The sequence below is a fragment of the Dunckerocampus dactyliophorus genome, chromosome 12, assembly GCF_027744805.1.
Source record: "Dunckerocampus dactyliophorus isolate RoL2022-P2 chromosome 12, RoL_Ddac_1.1, whole genome shotgun sequence".
NCBI classification, from domain to species: Eukaryota; Metazoa; Chordata; class Actinopteri; order Syngnathiformes; family Syngnathidae; genus Dunckerocampus; species Dunckerocampus dactyliophorus.
This window is the reverse complement of record NC_072830.1, coordinates 6,144,186-6,171,794: the sequence shown is the minus strand read 5'-3', so window position 1 is coordinate 6,171,794 and position 27,609 is coordinate 6,144,186. Positions and strand designations below refer to the sequence as shown.

Here is a 27,609-nt window from a genome sequence, read left to right as displayed (position 1 = left end):
AAACAACACGTCAATGTGACGGTAGATTTAACTACACAGACGTAACTTCCTTCTACTGTCTTCAAAGTAAAAAAAAAAGCTAGACAATCACTGTAGAATAAAGTTTTGTCGTTTTATTTTGAAGGCGTGATCAGCGGAAATGCGGTGCCTCTTTCCGGCGATTTTGTTAGATGGCGTGAACTGGATGCAGTCCGCTGGTGTCGGTTCGGTTCGTTAATACTGAATTAGACCCACCATCACGGCCAGGAGCAGCACGAAACGCCGCTGAAGGCGCCACTGTGACCGCGGAGGAAAGATGGCCGCCCCTGCTCTCTCCAGCCGGGCCAGCTCGGCGGGCAGCCTTGGGAACAGCCCCACCATGGCCGCCGGCAGGCTGCCTCACGGTGGCGGGGGCGTCGGGCCCGAGCTCGACTTCAGGTCGGCGGCCCGCATGGAGGACCTGAACCGGCTCATCCAGGAGTTCAGCAAGCACGACCAGCGGGAGTACGACGACCAACGGGCCTTGGAGATCCACACGGCGAAGGACTTCATCTTCTCCATGCTGGGTGAGAAGCGCACACACGTACACGTTCTGCAGAAAGAATACTCCACCTGCTCTTTTCCAACCTCATTTAGTGCAAACAGAGGGCCTGCAAATGTGATATTGACCACAGCATACGTGCTATGATGGTGACTAGAAGAGTGACAGCACTGCATTCATGATTAATAATGAATAATTTAGCTGACTGTCTGTCCCCAGCCTCCTTTGTTTCTATTTGCTGCTTGTGCTGTTGCACTGATCCACTGCTCAGCTTTACACGAAGGGGGTCAAACAACCATCCATCCACATAAAAATAAAAGTCGACAGGGCCAAAAGGGATGAAACGCACAGTGACCATTTGAATTAAAGTTACTGTAGTTTCCACTGCAAATTGTTCATGTTTCCTTGTTGTCTGCTTGCCACTTCATAACAGCACCACGATGTTTGGAATTCGAAGGCCCAGTTATGTCTAAGGTCTAAGTTATGTCAATCATTTTCCCCTCCGCTGTGTCCTTCAGGAATGGTCCAGAAGTTGGACCAGAAGCTCCCGGTGGCCAACGAGTACCTGCTGCTGTCGGGGGGCGTCCGGGAGGGCGTGGTAGACATGGATTTGGACGAGCTCAGCGTCTACGCCCGCGGCACAGACTACGACATGGATTTCACGCTGCTGGTGCCGGCGCTGAAACTGCACGACCGCAACCAGCCAGTGACCTTGGACATGCGGCACTCGGCTCTGGGCCACTCGTGGCTCAGCCTGCGCCTCTTTGACGAGGGAACCATCAACAAGTGGAAGGATTGCTGCACCATTGTGGACCACATCAACGGGACCACCAACTACTTCTTCTCGCCCACCCTGGTGGCCGACTGGTTCTACCAGTCCATCTCGCTGGTGCTGCTGGAGGTGCAGAAGAAGCCTCAGAGGGGCATTCCCAGGGTCGAGAAGGTGGAGAGGAACGGGACGGTCATCTCTGTCATCTTGGGCGTGGGAAGCAGCCGCATGCTGTACGACATCGTCCCTGTGGTGTCGTTTAAAGGGTGGCCGGCCGTTGCTCAGAGCTGGCTGATGGAGAACCACTTCTGGGATGGCAAGATTACCGAGGAGGAGGTGATCAGTGGCTTCTACCTGGTGCCCACGTGCTCCCATAAAGGCCGCAAAGAGAACGAGTGGCGCCTGTCGTTTGCCCGCAGCGAGGTGCAGCTGAAGAAGTGCATCTCGTCCAGTCTGATGCAAGCCTACCAGGCGTGCAAAGCCATCATCATCAAGCTGCTGTCCCGGCCCAAAGCCATCAGCCCATACCACCTGCGCAGCATCATGCTGTGGGCCTGCGACCGCCTCCCTGCCAACTACCTGGCGCTGGACGACTTCTCCGCCCACTTCCTTCTGGGCCTGATCGACGACCTGCAGCACTGCCTGGTCAACAAGACGTGTCCCAACTACTTCATCCCGCAGTGCAACATGCTGGAGCACCTGTCGGACGAGACAGCCATGCTGCATGCTCGCAAGCTCTCCTCCGTGCGCTCCGACCCGGCTGAGCACCTGCGCACCACCATTGAGCACGCCAAGGCCGCCAACCGGCTGACGGTGGAGCTGCAGTGGCGGGGCAGCACCAACAACCTGCCGTCGCCGCAGTCCGACGCCGGCGGCGAGAACCAGCCGGATGACCGCCTGGCCAAGAAGCTCCAACAACTGGTCACAGAGAATCCCGGGAAGTCCATCTCAGTCTTCATCAACCCGGACGATGTCACGCGGCCGCACTTTCGCATCGACGACAAGTTTTTCTGAAGCGGACCTCTTTCCCACCCACCCCCCCAAGGACTCGTGACCCACCTCCACTCAAACCTAATTTTGTACATTTTTGTTATGTTCCTCTGCCACAGTTCAAGTCAGGTGATCGTCAAGTCATGTTTGCCATGATGTTTCATTTTTTTAGTGTTGTTATTTTTCTACTTTCCCCCTCCTCCCTTCACTGTGTTTTACCTGCTGGAGGCCTTGACACAAACATCCATAAAGACACCAAGACACGCAATCCAGATATCGCAACAATCAAGAATGCTGGGAGTAAAATAAGAGAGAGAAACTTGACTCACAAATTTAGAGGATCTGCTGATCTTGTTAGTGGTTCACTCATCAAGACTACGTCACTCACCTAGAGCGTTAATACTCGAGACACCATGTGAACAAATGTCACATAGTACTTCACAAAGCTCAACTAAAAACAGTTCAAAGAATGTACTTTTAATTTTCAGTTGAAATTTTAATTACAATTTTCTAACTTCAAAAAGATCAGAGGATAAAATGGAATACTTCCATCAGAACATTTATACATGAGGTCCTCGCTCTATGTTTTCTCTCTCTAAATAGACATCTAAGTCTCTTACGCTGTATACAGAACACGTGAAGGACATATAAAATGCAGTACTTAAAATATTAAATATGAGAATTAAATGGAAAACATGGAAAGAAGTCTCAATAATGAGACCACTACACTGTTTAGTTATCACTGTCCATTTCGCAGGAGCACACGTTCAAAAGTACCATCTTTATCCTTCATGATGGTCGCCGCGTTTGAGCTGCTTGGACAAGCAGCTAGTGTTGATCAGTGTTTCTCTGCTTTCTAAGCATTTTACGACATCTAATTTCGCTTTGTTTTTCACTTTCCTTTTCTTTGACCCATGAGAAGAGTCTGCCTCACAGACATGAAAACATGAAGGGAGACAATTAAGGGGAAAAAAAGTTATGTAAAAAGAACAAAAGTGGCATTATCCTTCCTCAGTGTAGCGGCGTGCGACTATGTATTCTTCTGCCACACGTATGTCATTGCGTTTTTTTTGTGTTTTTTGTATTCATAATTTTTGAAAATGTGTCGTACCCATGAAATGTAGCACAAGGACCGCCTGTATTATGTACACTGTGTACTTAGTTCCTTGTGGGTGTGAATTTCGACTGCCGTGCTGTTGCAAATCCATGCCAGGTGTTTTTTGTTTGGTTTGCAATGTTTCGTGTAACATTTCGCGGTTACGACGCACTCCCATTAGTTATTTAAAAACTAATTTTGACCTAAACGCTTAGGTTTGCAAATACGGGACTAGCTTGAGAGCTACACTGAGGTGGGACAGCGTTTCCGCCACTGTCCCTTGCCAGCTTCCCGCACTTCATGATGTCATGTCAGACTCTCCTGATGGCAGTGCGCCGAAGAAAAGGAAAGCCACCACTGTGGAAGTGAAACCAGACAATGACAAAAATTCTCAGGATTGGGAGAAACTTTGATTAATACTTGCTGTATGCTCAACCACCGACACCATCATCAAAGACAAAGATGGTGTCCTTGAACAAGTGGAAGGATCCGCTCCTATGAAATCGACAGTGAACACATTTTTTTAAATTACTATTTAATTCCATTCTTTTATTTAATATCCTGATTACTGTATTTTACATGTCCATCATGTGGTCTGTGTACAGCTTGCGTGACTTGGGTGTTGTTTGAGGTATAAAGTAGGTCTCAGTGTGAATGCACATATGTACTCAATAGACTAAGCGTAAGTACGGGATGCGCGCCAATTGAGACACTCGTAGAAAAATAACACTGTAAATGTTTTTTTTACTGTGAGACACATCATTAGGCATTATCACAATTGTGTCATTATTATGAAACAAATGAATGTGAATGATTCTGTTGAACAACAGTGCGTGCGTGCGTGTGTGTGTGTGAATGTAGTATCAGATGCAACACTTTTAAGTTGACGTGATTGGTCCTCCGTATGTAGCAAGTTTTTTTTTGTTTTTTTAAACACTTTTATCCAGATTGTCACAGCAGCCAGATTGTCGCCCTGTACGATTGTAAGAAGCTTCCTGTTAGAGGCGGACTGTCCCTTGTATGGTACTATGGTCTTACAAACATGTTAGTAACTTCCAAATGAAGCGAAGGGTACACAGGAAGCTGACCGACGCGACTTCTCGTCAAATTTTTGCACAGAATGTAAAAAAGCACCACGCTCCTCTGGATTGTGTACGACCACCCAGTCCTGATTGTGACATCTACTGTGCTTTATACGTGTGTGTGTGTGTGTGTGTGTGTGTGAGTTTGTAGTAGCCTGAGGAGCAGCAGCCGGTACGCAGCGACACTCCAGAAAAGTTTTCTTGTACCAACAATGCTCCCGAAACACCAACATTCCTAAGTACACAACACTGATGGTGATTGTAACAGCGTTGTTTGTAAGTTTACATGACAGTCACAGTGTTTTGGAGCCTGGAAACACAAATATTTAAAAACAGAACACTATCTGATAGAGTTTCAATGTAAACAGTGATGTACTGGTACACGTGTTTTAAGTGTTGAGTGTTTACTTCACAAACATCATGCAGTGGCACCTCGGTTTTTGTTAATTTGTTCAGAAAGGTCAGTTTTTCCCCATTGGAAATCATTTAAATCCAATGAATTCTTTCCAGACACCCACAAATATTAACAAATATATTTTATAGGTAATCATAGTTTTACAAGTGGGAAACAAAGCAGAATAATTCTAAACGATGAATGGATGGGGCATATATTGATACGGACTTCTTGTACATCCTGGCGAGGTGGAATTCATTATGAAATTGCTGGCACGCGCAACTTTCTTTGGCCCCATGGCAGGTTATTTAGCAGTCACAATAAAAATACACAGACAGTGAGTCAGCAACATGTAAGGCGCTTTGTTTTGGTGCTGGATTTTGCAGAATGGTACAGTACAGGACACATGGACTGATTTGTTACGTGAAATACTGTACAAAAAGCTTTGGTGAAATTTTTGACGAAAACCGAGGTTTGACTGTATTTTAAACTCACATTTACTCTCATGAAGGCTATTTAAAGAAGGCAAACACTTGTGATAGTTTTTCAGCTCCAACTAGTGGCCTGGCATGCATATTACACCATTTTTCACTGGTTGTCACGTCTGCTTTCCGTACACTCCTAAGACGACATAGCTCCCACGCGGCGCCTCGGGATTCGCCTTTATGCAAACTTGATTGTAAGACCGCAAATGTCGGCGGCGAGACGCTGCGTACTTGTTGCTGTCCTCCACGTGTCAGCACTCAGGTTAATCTGCTGCATCGCGACACAGTCAGGTCAGATGTCACGGAATGTTCCTTGAGAAGACGTGCACTAATCTCTCCACCGGCTTGTGTCGCTTTCTCCCATCGGTGTCGTCTTTTTTTCTTGGATGTGGTCACGGCCCGCAGTCGTCAATCACTTTTAGTTTTTGACTTTTAGAAAGATGACATATCTGCTGTATATTGAAGACTTTGTAAAGTCACTTGCAGTTTTGTATTGTTTTTTTTAAGTTCACACACATTTTATTCTCCTTTGGTTTATTTTGTATTTGTTAACGTAACCAGCTCTGACAACCTCTCAGCTGCCGTCTGACCCGCTTGCTGATGCTCCTCTGGGATTGATTAACCACAGAAAGTTAGGGATATTGGCCTTTTGAGTGAAATTTCAGTGTATGATCAAGAAATGATTTGTTGTAATGTGAAGTAAGCCACAGGTATTGGAGTTGTCTCGTATCAAAGCATCATGGGACCTGTAGTCCTTCCCGAGCTGGTTATGTTGAGCACATACTTGTCAACGTTTGCTTTTGAAAAGAAGGGAAATTGCTTCCCCCGGCGCAGAAAATTTGTCTGCTGTGGTTCAAGCGCGGATACGGTCACCAATGTTTGTTTTTTTTAATGAAATTGCAGGAAACTATTTAAACGGGAGTGTAATGGGAAAGAATGGCAAAATATGGGATTTTCCCAGGGGATACAGGTGGGTTGGTTGCACTATTGTTTTTATTTTTGTTTTTTGTCGCGAAAAATCCTAAATATTTCCTTTAATAATGCCAAAAAAGAGCTAAGAAAATATAATTGGTCATGTGATATCCATTTTCTCATCCTCAAGTGCAATTAGTGAAAACACACTCTCACACAGTAAGGTTCTCCACACCACTAAAACAAAATAGAAGTGCCACTCACACACACACTCCTGCTTGGTGGAAATGTAAACCATGTGTTGTGACCTTTGACCTTCTCATGTACACAACCTTTGAACTGTGATTTATTTTGTATCTTCTCACTACTTTGCTGCTCTGCTCTCTTCTCAAAGGATGGATTTCTTTATGCAACGTCCACCATAGCTCCAGCCTTCTTCTTCACTGTACAGTAGAGTCACTATAAAATCTTTTAACAAGCCGTGCCTCCTCTTTGCCTTTTGTCCTCCTGCTGACACACACGTCACATTTTAAACTCGCATCTATGCCGATGAAGGCTATTCCAAAGAACACAAACACTGCATGTTTGTTTCAAAGTGATGGCCAACTGGTAGCCTAGCATGCATATTACACACACCTCTACACAGGTTTACTGTAAACTCAAGTCAGATGCTGTAATTATGGAGCCAAAAATATGCCTCAAATGTCAAATTATCTTACAGTATATTAAATGAAATTATTGAAATTTATTTCATAAGTTCAATTAACATTATTAACATTGAAACAACTTTTTTCAATTTTTGCTGTTTTTTTGTAGTTTGTAGGTTATTACTCAATTGTATCTTTCGTATGTGGCGTGGGCAGCACTTGGGACACCCCTGATCTGAAAGATTATCTTAACAACTGTGTTCTGCTTTTTCCTTGGCTTTTGGTTATCGTGATGGCAAAAAGCAGAAGTGTGATAATGACCATAGAACAGGAACTATAACTTACTGCAACATGCGACAGCATCACATACAGTATCAATATGAGAAAAACTGTTGTATTAATCAAATATGAATTACATACACACCACACTACACATATAAAAGGCCATTTGGTGACAGTATCGCTATGCAAACACCTTCCTGTGCACCAGGAGCCTGCAAAGTGCAGTCCGGGGGCCACGTTTTTTATTGGCCTGTGGAAAATAAAATTAAACAAAAATGGAAGACAGAGATGTAAAGAGACAATTACAATGTAAAGAGAAAAAGCTGCAATTTTGCTACCTATAATATTACTGTAAATAATACAAAACATTGACTTAAATTTTAAATATTTGTTTGATCCTTTTTACAAAAATAGAAAAATGTAGGGTGGAAAAAGACACCCCTGCTGTCCAGTCTGTCAGGTGTCTTCAAAGGGCGTGTCATTTTACTTTATTTTAGTTACATTATGCAGTGGTTAACTTCCTTAAGCGTTACTTAAGGCAATATAAAGGTTTTTATGACAGCCATCATTCACAGTGAAAGTATCCATCTAGTAATCAACCCGGTGTCACCTTAAAAACCCCTTCCGGCGATGACGTCACCCTCCTGGCACGAGCTGCAGCAGCAGGGCGCGCGCACAGTGAGAGGAGAGCGCGCACAGAGTGTGGAGCGCGCGCGGACACGGCGCAGGTGAACGCAAGAGCTTCGGCGTCCGCAGGCGGGAAAAGAGGAAGAAGATTAGCCTGCATCATTTGTTTTGAAAGCTAACAGCGTTGAGCTTAGTTTATAGCGTTTCGTCTTCTGTGGCTTCTACGGGCTCTTGTTGGCATCGACCCACTAGCGACGCGTGTTGACTCCGCTGAGTCAGGAAGGAGAGAAGACGAGTGGACAAGAGACCGAGAGGACCTCACAGGACCGAACCGAACCGAGAGGCAGATGGAGGGTAAAGAGAAGGCACCGGCAGGTAAGAAGAATGGATTCAAGTTTGCCTCACTGCGGGATGACGGGAGCAACTTGGATGGAGGGTGGGGACCGCCATGGAGTGATGCATGTTGGGTAGAAGTCTACTGCAGTATCCTGAATGCAGCTGCTCTGGAGAGCCTAGGTGTGGTTATTATGGGATGGGGCGCAGTGTGTGTGTGTGTGTGTGTGTGTGTGTGTGTGTGTGTGTGTGTGTGTGTGTGTGTGTGTGTGCGTGCGTGTGTGCGTGTGCTGGGTTTGTTATGGGGCCCAGCAGAAAAAAAACAATCCTGATGCAGCAAAAGATTGACAGAAAGACAAGGCCAAGGGGGAAACAGACTGGCAGAATGAGAAGACAGACAGGAGGACCAGTACGAGATACACAAGAGAGGTTGGGAAAGAGAGATTTGTGAAGAGAGAAATTGACATACGTATAGGCAGAGAGACAGACAGGAGGGACACGGAAAGACAGAAAAGTGGGGAAAGACTCATTAATGGTGATTGTAAGACCAGTGAAGTTATGTGAGACTGTAACAAGACATCAATGCAGACAGGAGGACATGGAAACGCAGGTGAGTCTAGTGAGACAACAAGGCAGGGAGACGGACAGGACAACCACAGAAAAGGGGACAAATAGGCAGTAGGACATACATTACGAGTACATTTATCATAAATTAGTCCAAAGAATGGTGAGACAGGCATCTAACGTTGTACTTTATTCTAGTTCTTGCTTGTCAATCATCCTCACTTTGGAATGACCCACACTCATTGTTAGCTACTTGATGTCCTACGGTGATGGTCCAGGTGGTCTAAGACAGAAGAAGGCACAGATAATACGGCCTCATTGTTCATCCGTTCTGTTTAAATAAAGCAGAAGGTCATATCAACACTGTCAGCACTCATTAGAAATGCGATGATCAATTCAGGACTTGATGAATTCATGGAATGAACATGTCGTTCGCTAGCGTAATGAAGTTTGTCAAGTGTTACTGCGCAGTACATGTTGACCCGACTAAAGAGGTAATGGCCGTCACTATGCTGTGTAACTTTTCTTTTACTGGGCTATCGGAATAAGAAGCTACTTTGTTGCTTGAATTCTACTTGCTGTAACCAAGTGTTTCGCTGACATCAGCACGGCGTCCACTTCCGTCCCGCTGGCCCAACATGGCTGTCCGTCATGGCGTTATTGTATGAAAACAAACGATACATGAAGCAGGTTGACTTGTGGTTTTTCAACATGTGCCGCCTTCACAGTCATGATCAACCACAGAGTGGATGGAAAATGAGCCGTCATATTCACTGTCAGTGTGTTTGTTTACAGCATACATTTGTGCGTCTTCGTGTGTTTGCGTGCGTGCGTCTGCGTGTGTGTGTGTCTATTGATTGTGGGATCAGATCAATAACATTCTGGAATGTTTTTACCCACTGCCAGTAACCTGAGAGACTCCATCCCAGAGGACGAGTGTGGTCCTTGTCTTTGTTGTCTTGTCTTTCTGCTGAGACACACCCAAACAGCGTGCGTGTGTGTGTGTGTGTGTGTGCACGTGCGTGTCTGAGATTGCCACCTCTTAAACTTAGCACTTTCTAGGTGTCGTTCAAAGTGCACTTTTTCAATATCCATGACGATTTAAATAATTCCTTTTAATGAGCCTTCAGTCGTCTATCACCACTAATAGTCTGTCAGAATGAAGATGTCCCACTCTGTTGTGTTTGTTGGATTCAGCATAGTCTCAGAGCTGCGAGTGATGGTCTTGAAGACTATCTCTGTCTTAACACAGACACTTCAGACCTTCTTCCGTATGAGAACAATTCAGTACTTTAAATAATATTGAGGTCTGCATTGTGTTCTGGGTTATTTGATACGTTTTAGCTTCCCTGGTAGTGTGCATTTTAATAATAATAATTAGGGATGCTCCGATCAGGGTTTTATGCTGCCGATCCCGATACCGATCATCGGTGAGTGAAACTGTCCGCTAGCGATACCAATCGCATAGATTAAGTGTACTTTTTTAAATGTACTATTGGCTATATCATGGGGTCACCAATGTTTTTTCTTGTGAGAGCTACTTTTCCAAAATGAAAATGGCCAAGAGCTACTCATTTTTGCAACATATATTTTCATAGCTTATTTCAACCCAACCAAATATGCTTGTTTTACCAAAACATTAGCAAAATGCTGGTATCCACAACTCACATTTTGTATTTCAGACTGCATTTCTTTCTAGTGTTCTTACATTAACTGGCAACCTGATTCTAAAGCAGGCTTGCAGGCGCCTCATGTGGTTGTGGGGGGTCCCTTTGTGCCGTTGAAATGATAATTTGTGCTGTTTTCATTTTTGAATTATGAAAGATACTTTTTTGTAGGTCAGTCTAAGTTCACCCAGCCCCCCATTTTCTTCAAATTAAACAAAATAGTCACAATCATTTGTGCTGTTTATGTGTTATTAAAGATTATTTTCTAGGTCAATCTAAGTTCACCCAGCGACCCATTTTCTTCAAATTACACAAAAATAGTCGCAATCGTTTGTGAGTTGTTTGTGCCATTAAAATGATAATTTGTGCTGTTTTTGTGTTATCAAAGGTCAATCTAATTTTACCCAGCCCCCCATTTTCTTTAAATTAAACAAAAACAGTCACAGTAGTTTGCACAAGGTTTGTGCTGTTAAAATGATCCTTTGTGCTGTTTTTATACTTGAGTTATTAAAGATTATTTTCTAGGTCGATCTAAGTTCACTCAGCCCCCCATTTTCTTCAAATAAGCAAAAATAGTCACAATCGTTTGTGCAAGGTTCGTGGTGTTAAAATGATAATTTGTACTGTTTTTGTGTTATTAAAGATGATTTTATAGGTCAGTCTAAGTCCACCGAGCCCCCCATTTTCTTCTAATTAAACAAATACAGTATAGTCACCATCGTTTGTGCAAGGTTTGTGCCGTTAAACTTCTGCCTTCAGTTCAGCAACATCATAACAATGAAATGTAGAACCGTGCAGCCTCTATGAATATAGTAGTAAAGGGAAAGAAATTTAACCACACAGCTGTCCTTTTAAACATTGTTATCCAAGTGTGTTGGTTCAGCTTCCGCTTGGGAGGGGTCACGTTAAGCGTAGAGGAGACTCTCATAGACCAGATGACTTTGGAAAGTGTCTTCCAGATCGATTAAAAGTCCCATTGAGTTTGAAATATGCTTCGTAGCTGGCATGGATCATCAGTGCTGACATGTAAGGACGTTTGATGCAGGCTGATATGACCATCATGTACAAATGCTTTTAGTCATATTGGACTTCTAAATGGGCCAGTGGGACCATATAGGCTGATGTGCTCCTTTTAAGACGGTTGCCATGGGGACAGTTTGATGAGTGAGAGACAGCGAATGAGAGTGACGATAACCTGGAAGTGTGTATCGTCATGTAGCGACATTCCGCGGACCTTTCAATTATTTATGAGGCCTTTTTTTGTTTTTTGCACACACACACACACACACACACACACACACACACACACACTATATACCGTATAGCTATACATCTGGCTTGATGAAGGTTTTAATGTAATGTGACTATGTGGCTGCAGCAGATGGAGTCTAGATATGCATTAACACTCCCATCAGCCAACAGACGCTGCAACACAGTCACATCACTTCCTGCATGAAGAAGCATTTTCCACAATGCATCGTCAATACACAAACAGCACATTCAAAGTAAAGCTGCAGTCTATGTTTGTTACTTCGAGTAATCATCATGACTTGGTGATGCATCGAGACCTCCGACATGAGGCTGCAGTTTAGCTCCATGCGAGAAGGAAGCCTGCGAGTCAAGCTGCAGGGATGACGTCGTCCTCTGACAGTGTTTGATGAACGCTTCTGATAAAAATAGTCTGCTTCACCTTCCAGTCTCAGAATAACTGCTCTCCTCTTACTGCGAGATCACGTTCTAGGACCCCAACATGGATCAGAACCACAGACTCGGCTGTAAAACTTGTATGTTGTGTGTGTGTCTCTGCATCGGTATCTAACAATAGTTAACTGCAGGCCAGGTTCCTGTTGGTTGACCACGCCACATGCTAACACCAGCACAGCCATAAGCTAACACACGAATCTTGAAACAATGTTGTCATTTTCTCCAAGGTCAACTGTTATGGGTAGGCCCGACGGATTTTTTTGGAGCCGATTCCGATATTAGGGAGTAAAAACATTTGGATAACCAATATATTGGCAGATGAAGTGTTTGCATTTTTATAAGCATGCACTGATCGATCAGAGACGATTTCCTGAATTTTCGGGGATTGGCCGATCCTTACTTACGTACAAGTTTTTTTTGTTTTTAAAATGTGAAAAATAAAAAGACTGAAGGAACTGATATCGTTTAGTAATTTGGACAGCAATTTGCTAAACTTTTCATTTATATTTGAGAGAACTATCTCATGTGCAAACAAACAAGTTTGTGTCGTTATTGTATTGTTAATGTTTTTCAACAAAGTAAGATTGGAGCATTGACGGTGTATGCTATCAGTTATTTAAATAAAAATCCGTATCAGCCAAAATTGGGATTCAGCAGTTCAGGCTTTTTAAAGATCGGTGATCGGCCAGAACATTGTAATCTGTGCACCCCTGAATTTTTTTTAAAAAAGTGAAAACAAAGTACCTACTTTTGATGGCTTAAATATAAACTAGGCCTGTCACAATAACAAATTTTGCTGGTTGATAATTGTGCTACAATTTATCGTCAATAATTGATATTTTCGACATTTTTGAGACCATTACAATTATTGTCATGACAGGTGTAATTCGCATTTGAACCACTAGATGGTACTCATGTATAGTGTACCTGTGTGAGCCACATTAGCTGCCTGTATCGACACCCCACTAAAAAGTACACACACACACGCAGTTATGTTTGTTAAACTAATGTAGGTGGACATATTTGAGCTGGACCGCATATCTGTGGTGGCAGAGTAAAATGCTATGTTTCCGATGTCCTTCAACATGTCTTCTTTCACTCGGTTATGCAGTTCAGGAGTTCTGTTTGTGACATGTACATGTACGTTCTTCCAGGCAATTCATACTGTCTGTCAAACATTTCTAACATTTCCCGAACTGTTGGCTTTTCAAACGTATTGAAAGGTTGCATTTCTTTTGCAATGTAGCGATAGACACTGTCTGTGAGCGTGCACCATTTTGCGCTGTTTTGTTTAACATATTTACTTTACCGATCAAACGTCTCAGTAAGCATTGACTGTCGGGACGAAGGCTCCGCTGCACATCCACACTGGAGCTGTGACATTCGGCTTAGAAACTATTGCTTTTGTGTGCCTTCATTCATATTAGCATTTGCTTGCTAACTTGCTAACTGCTAGCACTCTGCCTGTGTACAGTATCTACTCACTAGTAGCCCTGCTTCCACGTACTGAAACAAAGACGATGAAGCATTATTCTTGTACGAGAGTCCCTGGTACAAAAATCTGTATTTTTTGTATGAAAGCTGTTTTTGACTTTGCTATGCAGCAAAAATCTTCTGATTCTATGAGAATCTGAGATTCTATGCTCAGCATTTTAGTTTGAATTCAGAAGTCTATTATTTATTTGTGAATAATGGCAGATTTTTTAATATTGGTTACTCAGAATATGCTGAAGTTTGTTAATTTTATACATGCTGCTACTGGTGCACTTTACTTTTCCTACTGGTTCTGTGCAATGGGAAATATGTTGGTAGATGTAATATTATTAAAAGAAGAAATAAAGTCATCTGTTTCATGTTTATTTTAATTGTGGATCATTTCAAATATGCTTTGCTTTAGTAGTATACAGTGAGTAAAAATAAATTATATATAGAAAAAAGTGATGCATGAATAAACTGACAAACTATTGATCACAAAAAATGTCCATTTGTAGGTTTAGTTGATGAAATTAGGGCTGCTAATGCTAATTTACAATAAAATGTAGTCATCTATAGACAAATCAGATTGCGGATGTAGATATTTTATTATTTGGACTACGTTTCCCATGATCCTTCAGTTACGGAAGTAGGAAGCTGTCGATTTTCCGGAAATGTTAATAAACCACATGTTAGACACGGAAGACATTTAATGTAACGAGGCTGTGTTTAACCGGATAGCTTTGATTTATAGGAGACAAATTTTTTGACAGTCAAGTACTAGTTATGATGAATTAATTACAGTCATATTTATTGCATTATTTTTTTATTGTATCAATCTAATTGTCAATCTCTACCTTTACTGTTTCTGTATCCATTTTACTTTTTTTTTATAAAGTCAGTTTTTATTTGTTGGGCTTCTTGTGCTTGAGTTGTTGGAGGTGGGAAAACAATGGTCAGTCACACTTGGGACTATACGGCGGGATGTAAACGGCTAGGACTGCATTTGTTCAAGTCTGTTCAAAACAATAAATGACTTAAAGCCACTTTTTGTTGTTGTTATATCAATATTTTGATCTGCCACAATAATGTAATGCATTCAAATTAAACTACATCAATGTGAGGGTTTTCCTCAGTAACTTTGAGATTGAGATTGAGAAAAGAGATTAATTGGATTAATTAATTAGATTAATCACCCAATTTTTGAAATCTCTTGACAGCACTGAGAAGTACTACACAGTACATGCTAGTAGCTTGTTGGCTTCACCGCTACGTAGGCCTGTCACGATAACAAATTTTGCTGGTCGATAATTGCGCTACAAATCATCGTCGATAATCGGTTTTATCGACAACATTTTTTTAAACCATTTTTTCATTGTCATGAGTGGTGTAATCCAGATTTGAACCACTAGATGGTACTCAGGTATAGTGTACAGTGTACCTGTGTGAGACATTAGCTTCACACAGAAAATGCCTGTGTGTATGTTTTTGCAATAAAGCGAGCGACACTGTCTGTGAGCGTGGACCATTTTGCACTGTTCTGTTTATTTTTGCCGACGAAACGCCTCAGTAAGCGTTGACTGTCGGGACGAAGGCTCTGCTGTCCGAGCACCTCCTTCGGCATTTTTTTTCCCCGGTTGTGTCGGTCGTCAATGTTCATGCGCTCACCGTGTTCACTGTGTATAAAACCATAATATTCCAACACTGGGGCTGTCGGCTGCGCCTTCACTCGTGTTATTGCATGCTGCCTCACGAGGCTAACACCTAAACCCTCTGTATCCACTCACTAGTCGCACCGCCTCCACAAAGAGGTTGAATGAGATGGCCCACTGTCTGCGTTCATTCCACTATAGAACCAATGCGCACAAACAGATGCTCTTGTCATCCAGCCTGTGTGGCACAGAGAGACGAGCAGATGAAACACACATGCATGTGTGCACATGTCAATTTATTGTGAGCGTCGTAATTATCGGCCTGCTATCTTATCATGACAGGCCTAATATTTAAATATTTATATAATATTTAATATTTGTAGCATTAGCGGGGCGAGCTCTTCCAACTCGAGGAATCAATCTCATGCCCTGTGAATCGATATTGCAAAATTGAAATGAAATCGACTGATTCGATTTTTTACCCAGGCCTATTACCTGCATTTTATTAATGCTAAATAAGCGTTAGCATAGATTACCTGTTATCTCTAATGGCTAAAATCGGAGAGGTTGGTGTGTTGCGTCCCATCAGGCCTCAGTGTGTTTACACTGCTGATGTCAGAGTGGCTAAAAGTGTTGGTGGCGAAACAGCTGAGAGGTGTGGAGGAGTGAGCGAGCCCAGCTATGAACAGAAGTAAGGCACTGTTGGATCAGACCTCAGCGTGACACACTCTCTCATTGATTAACTTCCTGATTGGTGGATTGATCGATATAGAGGGACTTGGCGAGCTGTGAAGTGCCGGATGACTCGATACTGCGGCCTCTTGCAGCGTCTGCTGTCCGGCGAGAAGACTAGCAAGGAGGTAGACGAGGATGAAGGCAGCCCTGTCAAAGAGAGCTGCCAGCAGGGTGAGTCCTCACTCCCACCTCACGTCCGTCTCTTTAATGTATGGAAACTCCACTTGGCTCTCCATCAGCACGACCTCAACAGCCACCTAAGCGAAAATGGAAAGGCAGCAGTCTGAGGCTCAGCGCTAAACGCCTTCACACTCTTGACAAACTTGACATCCTCTTTACTTTCTTTTTGGATTTCTACAATAGCGCATTTGGCATACAATTACACAGCGCGCACATTTACATTTACACAGCAATCTTGTAAACACAGGAAGCTGGAATGATGTCGTAATAATGTGTGCTAAGAGAAATAAGCGCTGGTTATAAATATCAGCGTGAACTTGTGAAGTCATCACTCTGTCCACTTTCTGAACTCTCAGACGACCTTGTTTCCGCGGCCTACGCAGGTGCAGCATGATAAGTGGTGTAGCGTAAAGGCGCAGCCTCGCAGACGCTCCCTTTCGTCGTGCAGAGAAAGTGCCGACTTCAAACTGCCTACAAGTCTTTAAATGGTGTAAATCGATCAAGTTGAGTGAGATTTATGATCAGTAATGTTCACCCTGATTGTGTCATTGTCATTTTTATGCACTTTTTGCTTTGAAAGCGAAAGTAAACAGACAATGAAACATGACACCACGTTCTCATTGGTGGAAAAAACAAACCTAAAGTTTGTCATGTATCAAGCAAAGCATTACAGGCCATTAGTTTGTAAAGGGTAAGCCAACAGTGCTGACTTTTCCCTCTGGATGATTCTGGATGCTATATTCTTTGTTGAGGTGGACAAAACCTTTTTTTTTTTAATGGGACATACACTCCTGATGAAAATCTTAAGACCAGTTGAAAAACATGCAGCATGGTCCAAAAGAGTGATGTTATTCTCCCTGAAGAAGTCCTTGGTCAAGCGAACATTGTGAACTGCAGCGTTGTCCTGTTGAAAAACCCAGCTGTTACTACACAGACGCCTTTTGACGACCCTGCACCGCCTGAAGCTCCGGTGTTCCACTGAATGAAAAAGCACCCCAGATCATGATGGACCCCCCTCCACTATGCTGGGTAGAAAACATCTCAGGTGGGATCTCCTTGTCATGCCAGTAACGTTGGACGCCATCTGGACCGTCAAGGTTACATTTTCTCTCATCAGAGAACAACATTTTTTTCCACCTTTTGCATAATCCTTTTCCTTTCTCGTATACGATATCTGTAATGTATAGCAATACAAGGAATTATGTGTATTTATCTTTTATCGCCTTGTTGATTTGAATTGTGAATTACTGAACGACATCAACTATTTTCATGACCTGTAGAAACTTTGAAACTGTGAATGTGAAATACTAATCATTAGTATTTATGTACAATGTACATAAATAGCGCTTTGAGTGCCTTGGAGGTGGAAAAGCGCTATACCTAGTGAAAGACCATTTACCATTTTGCCATTTAAATACTCATATTTATAAGTAAAATGAAGATATATATGTGCATGGCTCAGATCAAGGGTACCCAAGTGTTACATTTTAGGTAAAATGTCAAACTCATGGATAGACCTTGGTAATGTTATAAACACAAACTTCAAACATTGCAAAACACACACCCAACATACCAGAGCTCGAGACATTTTCCATTTCCCATAGCAACCCTCCGAAGTTTACTCTTTCTTAAATTTAATGCACATACTGTAAGTCGGTGTCCACTTTATGCTGTTATCTCTGCATAGATTTGACTTTTGTTAGAAAAGTAACTTATATTTGAGAGAGTATCATAAAGTAAATAAAAACAAGAGACAAATCTAGATCTTCAGTTAAAGCTCTGAAAATATGGCAAAGAAAAATTGACCTTCAGTCCTTACCATGCCATTGTTGTATCACTACAAAGACTACAAATCCCATCAGCCGTTCTTAAGACTGTAATGACATAAACTTTGACCTATCAACTCCACAATATAAGCTAATCATTGCAGCACTGTGGCAACATGAGCCAGGATTCAGTGAAATGCACTGAGTGAGTGGTTCTTGAATTATCATGCTAAAGACCTAAAATTCTAAGATCTTTGACCTCCCATGAGGGACACGCCGATCGCTTCTGGGTTAAATACGGAGCAATTTATCAACGAACACGCTAGAATTTTATTTGGTTTGAATAAATGTCAACGACATATAATATGACGGATAAAAGTAAGGTAAATCCGACTAGTAATGATGAATAATTTTGCCCACTTCGCGTGTTTTTTTCGCTGTTTCGTGCCAGGAGACGAACGGCGACCTACGAGAGGTAAAAACAACGTCTGTCAAAACGAGTTACACTGCTCGATAAACACAAAATTTGTAACTCACTTGACGAAAAAAAATAATTTCAAAGTGCATAAAGATCTTCTCCAATATATATAAAAATAAAAAAATCTTACCTTAGACTTGACAATGGTTGTTAAACCGCCGATTGCTCGTTGAATTGAATGATGCTGCTTCTCCAAGGTCATGACTGAATGTACATTACGCTAACACAAAATGGCGGACATAACGAAACATTCCCCTGCTGAACGCGTATTTGGCAAATAACCGGCAGAAGAACACAAGTTTTGTTTGGCCCAAGAAGGCACTTTTTATTTTCAAATTCAATATTTACTAGCAATAAGCAATTTACGCTGTGAGCTCGAAGTGTACGTACATTACTGGCCTGACACGGAATTTGGATGTGTTAGACTTTTGTTCAAATAGTCTTATTTTACTCTTTTATACACAAAAAATCACTTTAGTTGCAGAGTTGAGTAATTATTTCATGAATATATACCATTGTCATCATCATGGGGTTTGTTTTTCCATGGAATTATCTTCTTAAAAATTTTCATCGGCAGGCAGACACAAAGGTTATGTACTTTTCACTAATGATTACACGACATTTATGTTTTTTTACACTGAGAATATTTGAATAAAACACATTATAAACCAATTTCAGACATCATTCTTTAATTCTAAGTAGAAATCATGACAAAATTATCAGAGAAAATATTGTTAATTTCACAACAAAAGTAGACATGCTTTACATGTAACATTTCAATGTCCAAATATAGACACTTTTTTACAATATAGCCGTACTAGCGCAAAATAAAAACATGAACAGGCTTAATGTATGGTTTGGTAAGCTTCCTCACTCTATAAACGTCAGAGTGATAGGGATAGTACACATTGTTAGAACAACAATTTCAAATACTACTCAAGTGAAGTTGAAGACAGCTAAGGGTACCCTTGATCTGAGCCATGCGCATATAGATATATTCTCTATGTTTATAGTAGGAGGTAGATCTTTGGGACAAAGTAGCCCACAGGCTGAAAAAGTGTGAGCACCCCTGTGCTATATAGATAGGTCAAGGTCAAATTTATTTGTATAGCACATTTCCAACAGTTACCAGCCAATAATACATAAAGCTACACAACACACCAGATAATAAATTGTTTAGATAATAAATTGTATAGATACATTTATAGCCTATTATTTACATATTGACCACAATTAATTTGAAATAAAATATCTGTCAAATATCATGAAAACTTTTCAAGACATTTTATTTTGAAAAACATGCTCCGGAATCACCTGTCTGCCATGTTGGCACTTGACAGATAAGGAGTGGAAGAAAAGAGAAAGGCATTTAAAGTTAATTCATCCATTTGTTGTTCAAGCCTGTGAAAACAGCCCTAAGTGGCATGACGCAGCAGCGGCAGTCTGCATCCCATGCAACCCACCACCACAGCTTCAAAAAGTCGTAGGGGAAATCCTGTTATCTGTCTGTGTGTCTTTCCATCTATGAATGAAATGGAGAAGGAACGCTCGCGTGGGAAAGTATTTCCCTGGCGTACTGCTCAATAGTGGCGCAAACACTAACTAAACATGTCGAAATGGTGAACTAAAACACCGGCAAAAGTTGGCAGAAACTCCTCATATGGAGTGTGAATGGAAGCTAGGGTTAGCTTAGTTTAACAGAGCATGCTAGTGCGGCTGTGTGTGTGCAACTCAGGCTTTATTTTCACCGTGTTGTGTTTTACCTCTGTAATGTAAGGAGTATTTTGCAATGCCCGCTGGCGATGTGCAAGTTCTGAGTGAAAAAAGACGAGAAGCACGTTTGCTCAACACACACACAACACACTTCCGGCCTTCAAAATAAGAGCGCTGTTTGCCACATCTTGCTTAATTGTGTAAACAAAATAAGGGTGTCATAAAAAAAAATATGTTGCAATTGGAATTGCATGGGTGACTACATCTTCCTTAATCACAAGCATGGACATTAGAGTTTGTTGAAGATTTTCCTAAATAAATAAATCTACAAAGACACTATGCCAGAATGAAAAAAACGAACTGCACAGCCCGACGTGAGGTTGCATTGGGAAAAAAAAAAAATAAATAAACCAACCAAAGAAAGATAAACAGTTTTAGTTTTTAGTGTGAACGCAAGAGTACCTAAAACCGCTAAATTCTATCCTGGACTTCTAATAGTTGATGTGTCAGATATATGTTCCACCACTTCTGTCCATAAAGTTTGTTGAAATACGCTCTCTGCCTTCATTAAGTATTGATGAGTTCTCATGAGGCTTTGCGTGTGTGCCTCATTGCCTTTTGATGGCTGTATGTCTCCCTCTAGCGGCGACAGTAGTTGACGCGTGACAGTGTGATGACTGGTGAGTGCGTCCAAGCTTCAAGGAAGCAACCAATTAGCAAGGATCAGCTACGTTTTGAGCTGCAGGAGTGGCAGACACAAAGTTGCTCATCAAAGTCAGTAAAAATGAGAACCAGATGCAGCGAAACATCAACGAATGATGTGTGACGAGGAGACTGAAGTGATGATGAAGCTGCTTGTTGTTTTCACCGTCATGAATGTTTCAGCAGCAGGATGTCCTGAATTAAGGATTTGCCATCAAACATTTAAAGCGCACTCAAAGCTGCACTGTCGGTGCTACACTGTCGTGTGGTGGGCTGCTCAGACTTAAACTGGCTGCAGCTTGTAGTTGTAATATGTAACCAAGCGAAAGTTCCATCAGTCAAGATCAGAAGTAGCAGTGTCAGCAGCAGTTGTGCTTGTGGCCAGCAGAGGGCGACGTGTCTCCATTCTGGCTTGAGGCTGGCTCTATATGAACGGTATCATATAGACCAGTGCTTACTGAAAGTAATACAAATAATGATTACATATTATAAATATACTGAATAAAAATAAATAATTAAATATGCATTTTCTTGAAAAACACCTAATCAACACAATTAAAAACTACATGTGACCAGTAGGACCAGTCTGTGTGTGTGTGTAGTGAGGGGGGATGTGTGTGCTGTACTGAGGTTTCATCTTTACCTGCTGACTTTCTTCTCTTTCTTCTGCCCTCTGATGAGGCACTTTGTGTATTGATCAGGAAACATACCTTCCCAACACACACACACACACGCACACAGGTAGTGTTCATGTGTGAAGGTCAGGGAATTAATTGTTAGTGCACTAGAATGGCGCCTGAATTGTTGTCAATTGCACATCTCTGGTAAGAAGTTATTGTAGCATGAACAGAGTTGGCGTTTAAATGTGAGTCATCAGAGTCATGATAATGTGTTCGTGTGATGCAGGTGTGAGCTGTGAGCCGTGGTGGCACATTCAGGTGTAAAATATCTCAGTAGTCCCAGTGTGCAGGTACACAAATACACCACAGTAATTGAAGGCGCTGACCTGTTTTTTTCCCTACTGATGTGGAGTTCTACTTTATCGCCGCGTTGTCTGCGTGCGGCCGCCTCGGGCCCACAAGCAAACCGATTCGATGTGGTGGATTAGTTTTTTAATAGCATCAAAGTGTTTGCTGCTGAAATATTCAGTGAATCTGTTCCGCCGCGCTCGTCGACGCAGCGAGCGTTAGCTTTCGGAAAGCTTAAAAGCTGCGTTTGGTTGCGTAACGCGAGTGTGGTCACTCGGTGAGGAGTTGGTGTAGTATGTGTGCGCGCCTCGGCTGTAGCTCACACGTCTCAGCAACAGCAGCTCACACTGTGTTCACAAACAAGCTCTGGTACGTTTTTTCTGCTGGTATGGTACACTTGGTCAAGTGTGAACACAGTTCCGCACCAAAATGGCAGTTATGTCACCAAATGTAAGCAAAACCAGGCCGTGGTTAGCGAAACCCAACATAACAATGAATAAAATAATGAAAAAAAAAGAGTTAAACGTAAGCCCAGAAGCTTGAAGACGGTAGTTAAACATACCTGACTCTTTTCAACAAAGGAGTAGCCGTGTTCCTCGTTACAGTTCGCTGAAGTTGTTTGAAACACCATCTCCTCGCTGCACGTATCTGGGAAACTTTTTCACGTCCTTTTGTGATTTATATCCTCCTTGTTACATCTCAGCTGGTAAAAATTCCACCATAAACGTCCTACCAGCGCACGTAACCCGATAGATGTTGATTTGGACACGCGACAACGTTCACATCACATACGTCATTCAATCGAGGTGTGATTTTTTTAAATTGACCCAATAGGCTCATTCTTGCTTACTGTAATCAGAATGTGTGCTCCTATTTAGGGCAGAAGGTGCAGTTAGTCTCTGACGTCACGTTACAACTTCTCATTGCTCGCAAGCAATCATTATGAAAACTTGTTTTCAATATTCTAAATGCATTTTTTAACATTATTAGAGCCCTCTAGACATGAAATAACACCCCTATAGTCTCCTTTGCATTAAAATATAGTAGACATAATGAGCTAAAATAAGCCGATTAAGACCTAAATAAGACTCATGCTTGTGTAAATGTGTTCCGGTGCTAGGGGAGCCGAGTGGGGAGGCGGACAGGAAGTGACGTCCAGGGCTCAGAGTTGAGTTTTAGCTTGGTGTGGGTTATGGCCAGAATAGTAAATTGTATTAGGGATTATTGTACCTGTTGTGAGATCATTCAAACCTGCAATAAAAGCCTGTTGTTCCGGTGATCAAGCCTGGTGCTCGTGTGTCTCACCGAACATTCCAGTGTACATTGCTGACTCCGAGTGACCAGTGTAGAACACCACATACCATCACAATGTCTTTGAATGTGTCGTCTGAATGCCTTATATTTGTATTTCATTTCATTTGGCCATTTGTATGCTTAGAAATGCTTAAAAATATGCAAAATTTGCTTAAATATGCATATTTTTCGACTAATAACAGGCCGTATTCAACCATGAAACAGCAGGATTTATTAATTAATATATTTGTGAAAAAACATGATAGAATTGGAAGCATCACACACTGTACACACACACAAATGAATATGTTGGCAAAACATTCACACATGGTTTCAAAAAGAAGTCAAAACCAATCAAACGTAACATGTAAGAAACACAACTGCTGCACAATATGAGCTTCTGGAAGTAATGGCTCATGTATGGTCTGAAACGTCCACTTTGAGAGCCATTTCCAAATGTTCTCTGGCATTTCCATGGTCCAAAAGCCGACACAACCAACACGACAATACAGTTCACGTGTTTTCAGTTGGAAAAAAAAAATCCTTGTTTACTAATCCACTAGCCAGCATGTGGCAACAGCTTCTTTTTCTTCTGCGGTTATTCAGCCTTGACAAGATGTTCACAAGGCTTCTCCGCAGCAGCCATGAAGATGGATTATGTAACCATGTGGGCTCTTCAAACATCTCAAAGCTCCAGATGTTAAACATCTTTGTGATCGCTCCCGCACAGGAGCCACTTGGAAGTGTTTTTCAAAGTGCTCCTCAAACATCCTGTCTTAATGTGTGTACCAAAAGTGCTGCATTGAGTTTGATCCTTTTGCTTCCTTCATCAGTCCAACACACGTATTGGAGTGTAAGGGCAATTCCTTTAAACAAACAAATGAAGCAGCTTCTACCAGGCGGTGTGTCTATGGAGGCAAACGATGCGATGTAGGAGCAACATGAAACATCAGGCTGACTATTTTTAGGAGCTTCTTCTACACCTCCATCTCCCGCCCCTCTCTGTCGCTCTCTCTCTCTCTCTCGCCCCTCTTCTTCCTCGGCTCTCGGCATCCCTCAACACTCAGCAGCTCTCATCCCGCGACGAGGACCACCACCACCACAGTCGGCAGAGCGGAGTCGGGCGTCAGGACCGCGCCAAAGCAGCCGCATTTTCTCAGCGATGCTTTCGTACTTAAGCAATTATAATTGAGCGACACCGTCGTCTGACCAACTTCGCCCGTGTTGCTGCCTCGTGCTCGCTGAAGTTTAAGCCGCAAAGCGAGGCATGAAGACACGCTCGCTGCTGTCCTCATGAATATTGATGGTTCAAGCGCTGCTTCTTTATGTGCTGCGTCTTCTTTGTGCCTGCTCAACTACCTAGCATGCTTTGCGGCTGCTCAAACTTGGATGAAGATGTCTGCTTTTGTTTTGAGGATTGAGGATGGCTCACTCACTTTTAACTTTATAAACTTCTAACGTTGGATTGAAACACACGAGAAAAGATTACGTATGTTGAGTGGGGTGAGTTCAACGAGTTTGTCACGGGAAGCAACAGCATCTAGAATGAAAGCGAAGTGCACCAAGTAAAGGATCCTTAAGGTGTTCTCAAACCTTCTTTGGAGCATCATCTCGCGGGACGCTCTGCGGACATGCCGCCTTTATTGGACTGAAACGTCCCTCCGCCTCGCAGGGAGATGGCGGCGGCCATCGCTAGCTCCCTGATCCGACAAAAGCGCCAAGCCCGCGAATCCAACAGCGAAAAGGTCGCCACCAGCAAGAGGCGCTCCAGCCCCAGCAAGGACCCGAGGTCTTTGTGCGAGCGACACATCTTCAGCGTCTTCAGCAAAGTCCGCTTCTGCAGCGGAAAGAAGAAACCGGTGAGACGGAAACCAGGTGGGTTGGGGCATGTTGCTGCCCAACGCGTCCATTTGGAGGTCAGACAAACGATGAACTTCTAAAGTACACAATGGTTTATGGGCTTACATAATTGGAAAAACCAAAGGCTTTGATTCTGCAATCACATGTTTTTCTCAGGAGAAATAATGTCAGCACATCTGACAGCTTTCACCTTACACATTTATGAGCTGCAGCGTTTCCTTGGCGATAGCTTCTTAAAGGGACCTGACACAATTGTGCTGCATAACAACACCAAGTACAGCACTTTGTTCTGGGATTCTCTTGGTTTTTACATCAAAAAAATATTTTTTAGGAGACCGCATTAGAAGAGAAAAAGTTTTCAACGCCGTACATGCAAACAAGCACAGACAGGTGAGGCTCTCTGTGCAAAGGACATTGTGAGCTTGGTGTGATGGGATGAGAGCAATGTTAGGGTGCGTTCACTTGTCTCTTGTAGAATCATTTTGCTCTACTAGTAAAGTTCCTTTGGCCAAGTGTGAACGTAGCACAGGACCAAAAGGACTGGACCAAACAGGCGGACCGAGACCACCTGAGAGATGGTTGTCGGCCCCGCGCCAACTGCACCAAAGCACCAAAACACCGGATGTGATGTCACAAAATGCGACCTTAAGCAGGCCAACAGGGAGCTGAGTGAAAATGATGAAAAAGCAACAGTTAAAGGCACTGTTCGCCAACATTTGAACGCACTACAAGCATGATATCCCGCCCTCTACGCAAGTGACTAACCAGTCATCTTGTACATGCCAACGTCAATTTACACCAATTTTGATGAAGTTTAACTTGTAATTGTGAAAAATACTGACTTTTTTTTGTACAATCTGTTCTTTTAAACCACTCTTGGTAACATATGCCAGCCGCCGGTGGTGTTTTTATATTTTTTGTTTAAAAAAATGTACTCATGTCACTTTAACTCTAAGGCCAGAAGTGCCTTTTTATAATGGCGTCTTAATATCATTTATATCCTCTTTGTTACAACTCAGTTGGCAAGATAGCAGCTGGTGAAAAATCTGACATTCAAGTGTATGTCACCCGGGAGACGTCATGTTGCTTTGGGTGCGTAAGGTCGTGGGACAATGTGCACGTCACACATGCCGTCCAATCCAGGTGCGACTTCATGCGTACGCTTAACTGTATTTGTTCCACTGACAAAAATACAGGTGTGAAAGGAAAAAACAGACTGCACTAAAATGTGAACGCACCTTTAGAAGAAGTGCTTGTTGAGGACTCTGTCTATCTCGCTGTGTGTGTGTGTGTGTGTGTGTGTGTGTGTGTGTGTGTGTGTGTGTGTGTTCCACATTGGCTTCTGTGTGTTTTGGTCTATTTCTGCCAGTGTTGAGTCCTCCTGGCCCACATTGTCATGTGGAGCATCATCTGGTCTCCTCAGTTTTCTTGTCAGCTGGTTGCTGATCTCGGGGTTCTTTCTCAGGGGGGCACTGAGGCAGAACGGCACAGAACATTTCCATGTTGGACTCTGTGGGCTATGAAAGGATGTTTGGATCCCCCGCTGCTCCTCCATCTTTGATAGAACAATGCGAAAACAGTGGGAAGATCAGCTTAGAGACAACAAACTTAAAAGATGTCACAGTGAACCGAGCCTGTGTCAGAACACAGAAAAGCACTGTGAGGGTGAGGAGGTAACATGACGGCACATGTAGCTAGCTGCACCAACGTCAAATATAATCCTACACCTGAATTATAAATGTGCTGAGAGTGTTGAGAGTAGACAGATGGGTGCTGATGCCTTTGGAGCACTCTAACGGCGATCCCAAACTACATTTTGAGTGTGTGTTGTTGTGTTTCAGAGCCGCAGCTGAAGGGCATCGTGACGCGTCTCTTCAGCGAGCAGGGCTTCTTCCTGCAGATGCAACCTGATGGAACCATCAGCGGAAACAAGGACGAAAACAGCGACAACAGTGAGTCTCCTCTCCAACTCCACCCAACTCGTATGTCCCCACCTCTTGTCCCAAACGTGCCAGCAATACGGAGTCATTAGCTGCCTTTCGAAGTTATGACTGTGTTCCAAATCACTCACTTCCACGCTTACTTAGCATTTTGAGTGCATAAGTGTGTTCACACTGAGAAGTAGGGCAGAATTCGGTGCATGAGTGTTTGTGCAGTCATGCAGCCTAACCACCCTCAGACATCGCCATCTTGACTATGTAGCGGAAGAGGAGGGACTAACTCGAGTGGTTGCAATTCTCCATTAAAAAGGAGAGAAGAAGTAGTATGTAAATATTGCGATCGTCATTTCCGGAAAGTGTGCAACACTATTGAATTTGGGACAACACTACACTGTCCAAATTTGTGCCCTCAGGCACCAAGTCCGCAGTTCTCACTGTGTGCACAATTATTAGGCAATTTGCATTATTGATTTTGTGCAGCAACAACCAAAGCCTCCAAGACACTGTTCAGAAAGGTGTAAATCTTACGTTCATGGGCCCACAAGTACTCAGCAGGGTTTAGGTCAAGTGAGCAAGGAGGTCATGTCGCGCGTTTGTTCCATAGAACGGCATTAACGTGTGAGTGAGCCCTTTTGTCAGTCATACAGTCTCTTTGTCTCAGTGGGTGGAAGCAGGCCGGTATCATATGCACAGGGTACAGAAGAGTGTAACGTTATAGAAATTCTATTAGTAGATTGCATATACAGTGTTCCCTTTTTTATTGCAGGGGGAGAGGTT

At 42.7% G+C, this 27,609-nt stretch overlaps 2 protein-coding genes across 3 annotated transcripts in view; both read left to right on the top strand.

The window, feature by feature from the left end:
• The first annotated feature begins 164 nt into the window (after positions 1-164).
• LOC129190830 (nucleotidyltransferase MB21D2) lies at positions 165-6,722 on the top strand. The gene is made up of 2 exons (XM_054793473.1): positions 165-545; positions 1,039-6,722. The coding sequence occupies exons 1-2, from the start codon at positions 296-298 to the stop codon at positions 2,301-2,303; spliced, it is 1,515 nt and encodes a 504-aa protein (XP_054649448.1). The 5' UTR covers positions 165-295; the 3' UTR covers positions 2,304-6,722.
• A 1,080-nt stretch (positions 6,723-7,802) lies between these two features.
• The window catches only part of LOC129190843 (fibroblast growth factor 12-like), a 30,417-nt gene continuing 10,610 nt past the window's right edge, over positions 7,803-27,609 (top strand). The window contains exons 1-2 of one of the 2 annotated variants that reach the window (XM_054793502.1): positions 7,803-8,179; positions 26,734-26,844. In XM_054793502.1, coding sequence (XP_054649477.1) covers positions 8,152-8,179; positions 26,734-26,844 — 139 coding nt within the window. In that variant the 5' untranslated portion in view covers positions 7,803-8,151. Of the gene's footprint in view, positions 8,180-24,041; positions 24,908-26,733; positions 26,845-27,609 lie in introns of those variants that run through there. The other variant, XM_054793501.1, reaches the window with a different exon arrangement.

What these genes read in the sequence shown, in the direction of transcription:
- LOC129190830 (XM_054793473.1), top strand. Translation starts at nt 296, where the DNA reads ATGGCCGCCCCTGCTCTCTCCAGCCGGGCCAGCTCGGCGGGCAGCCTT. An exon ending in CTTCATCTTCTCCATGCTGG is followed by an intron (nt 546 to 1,038) that starts GTGAGAAGCGCA and finishes TGTGTCCTTCAG; the next exon opens with GAATGGTCCAGAAGTTGGAC.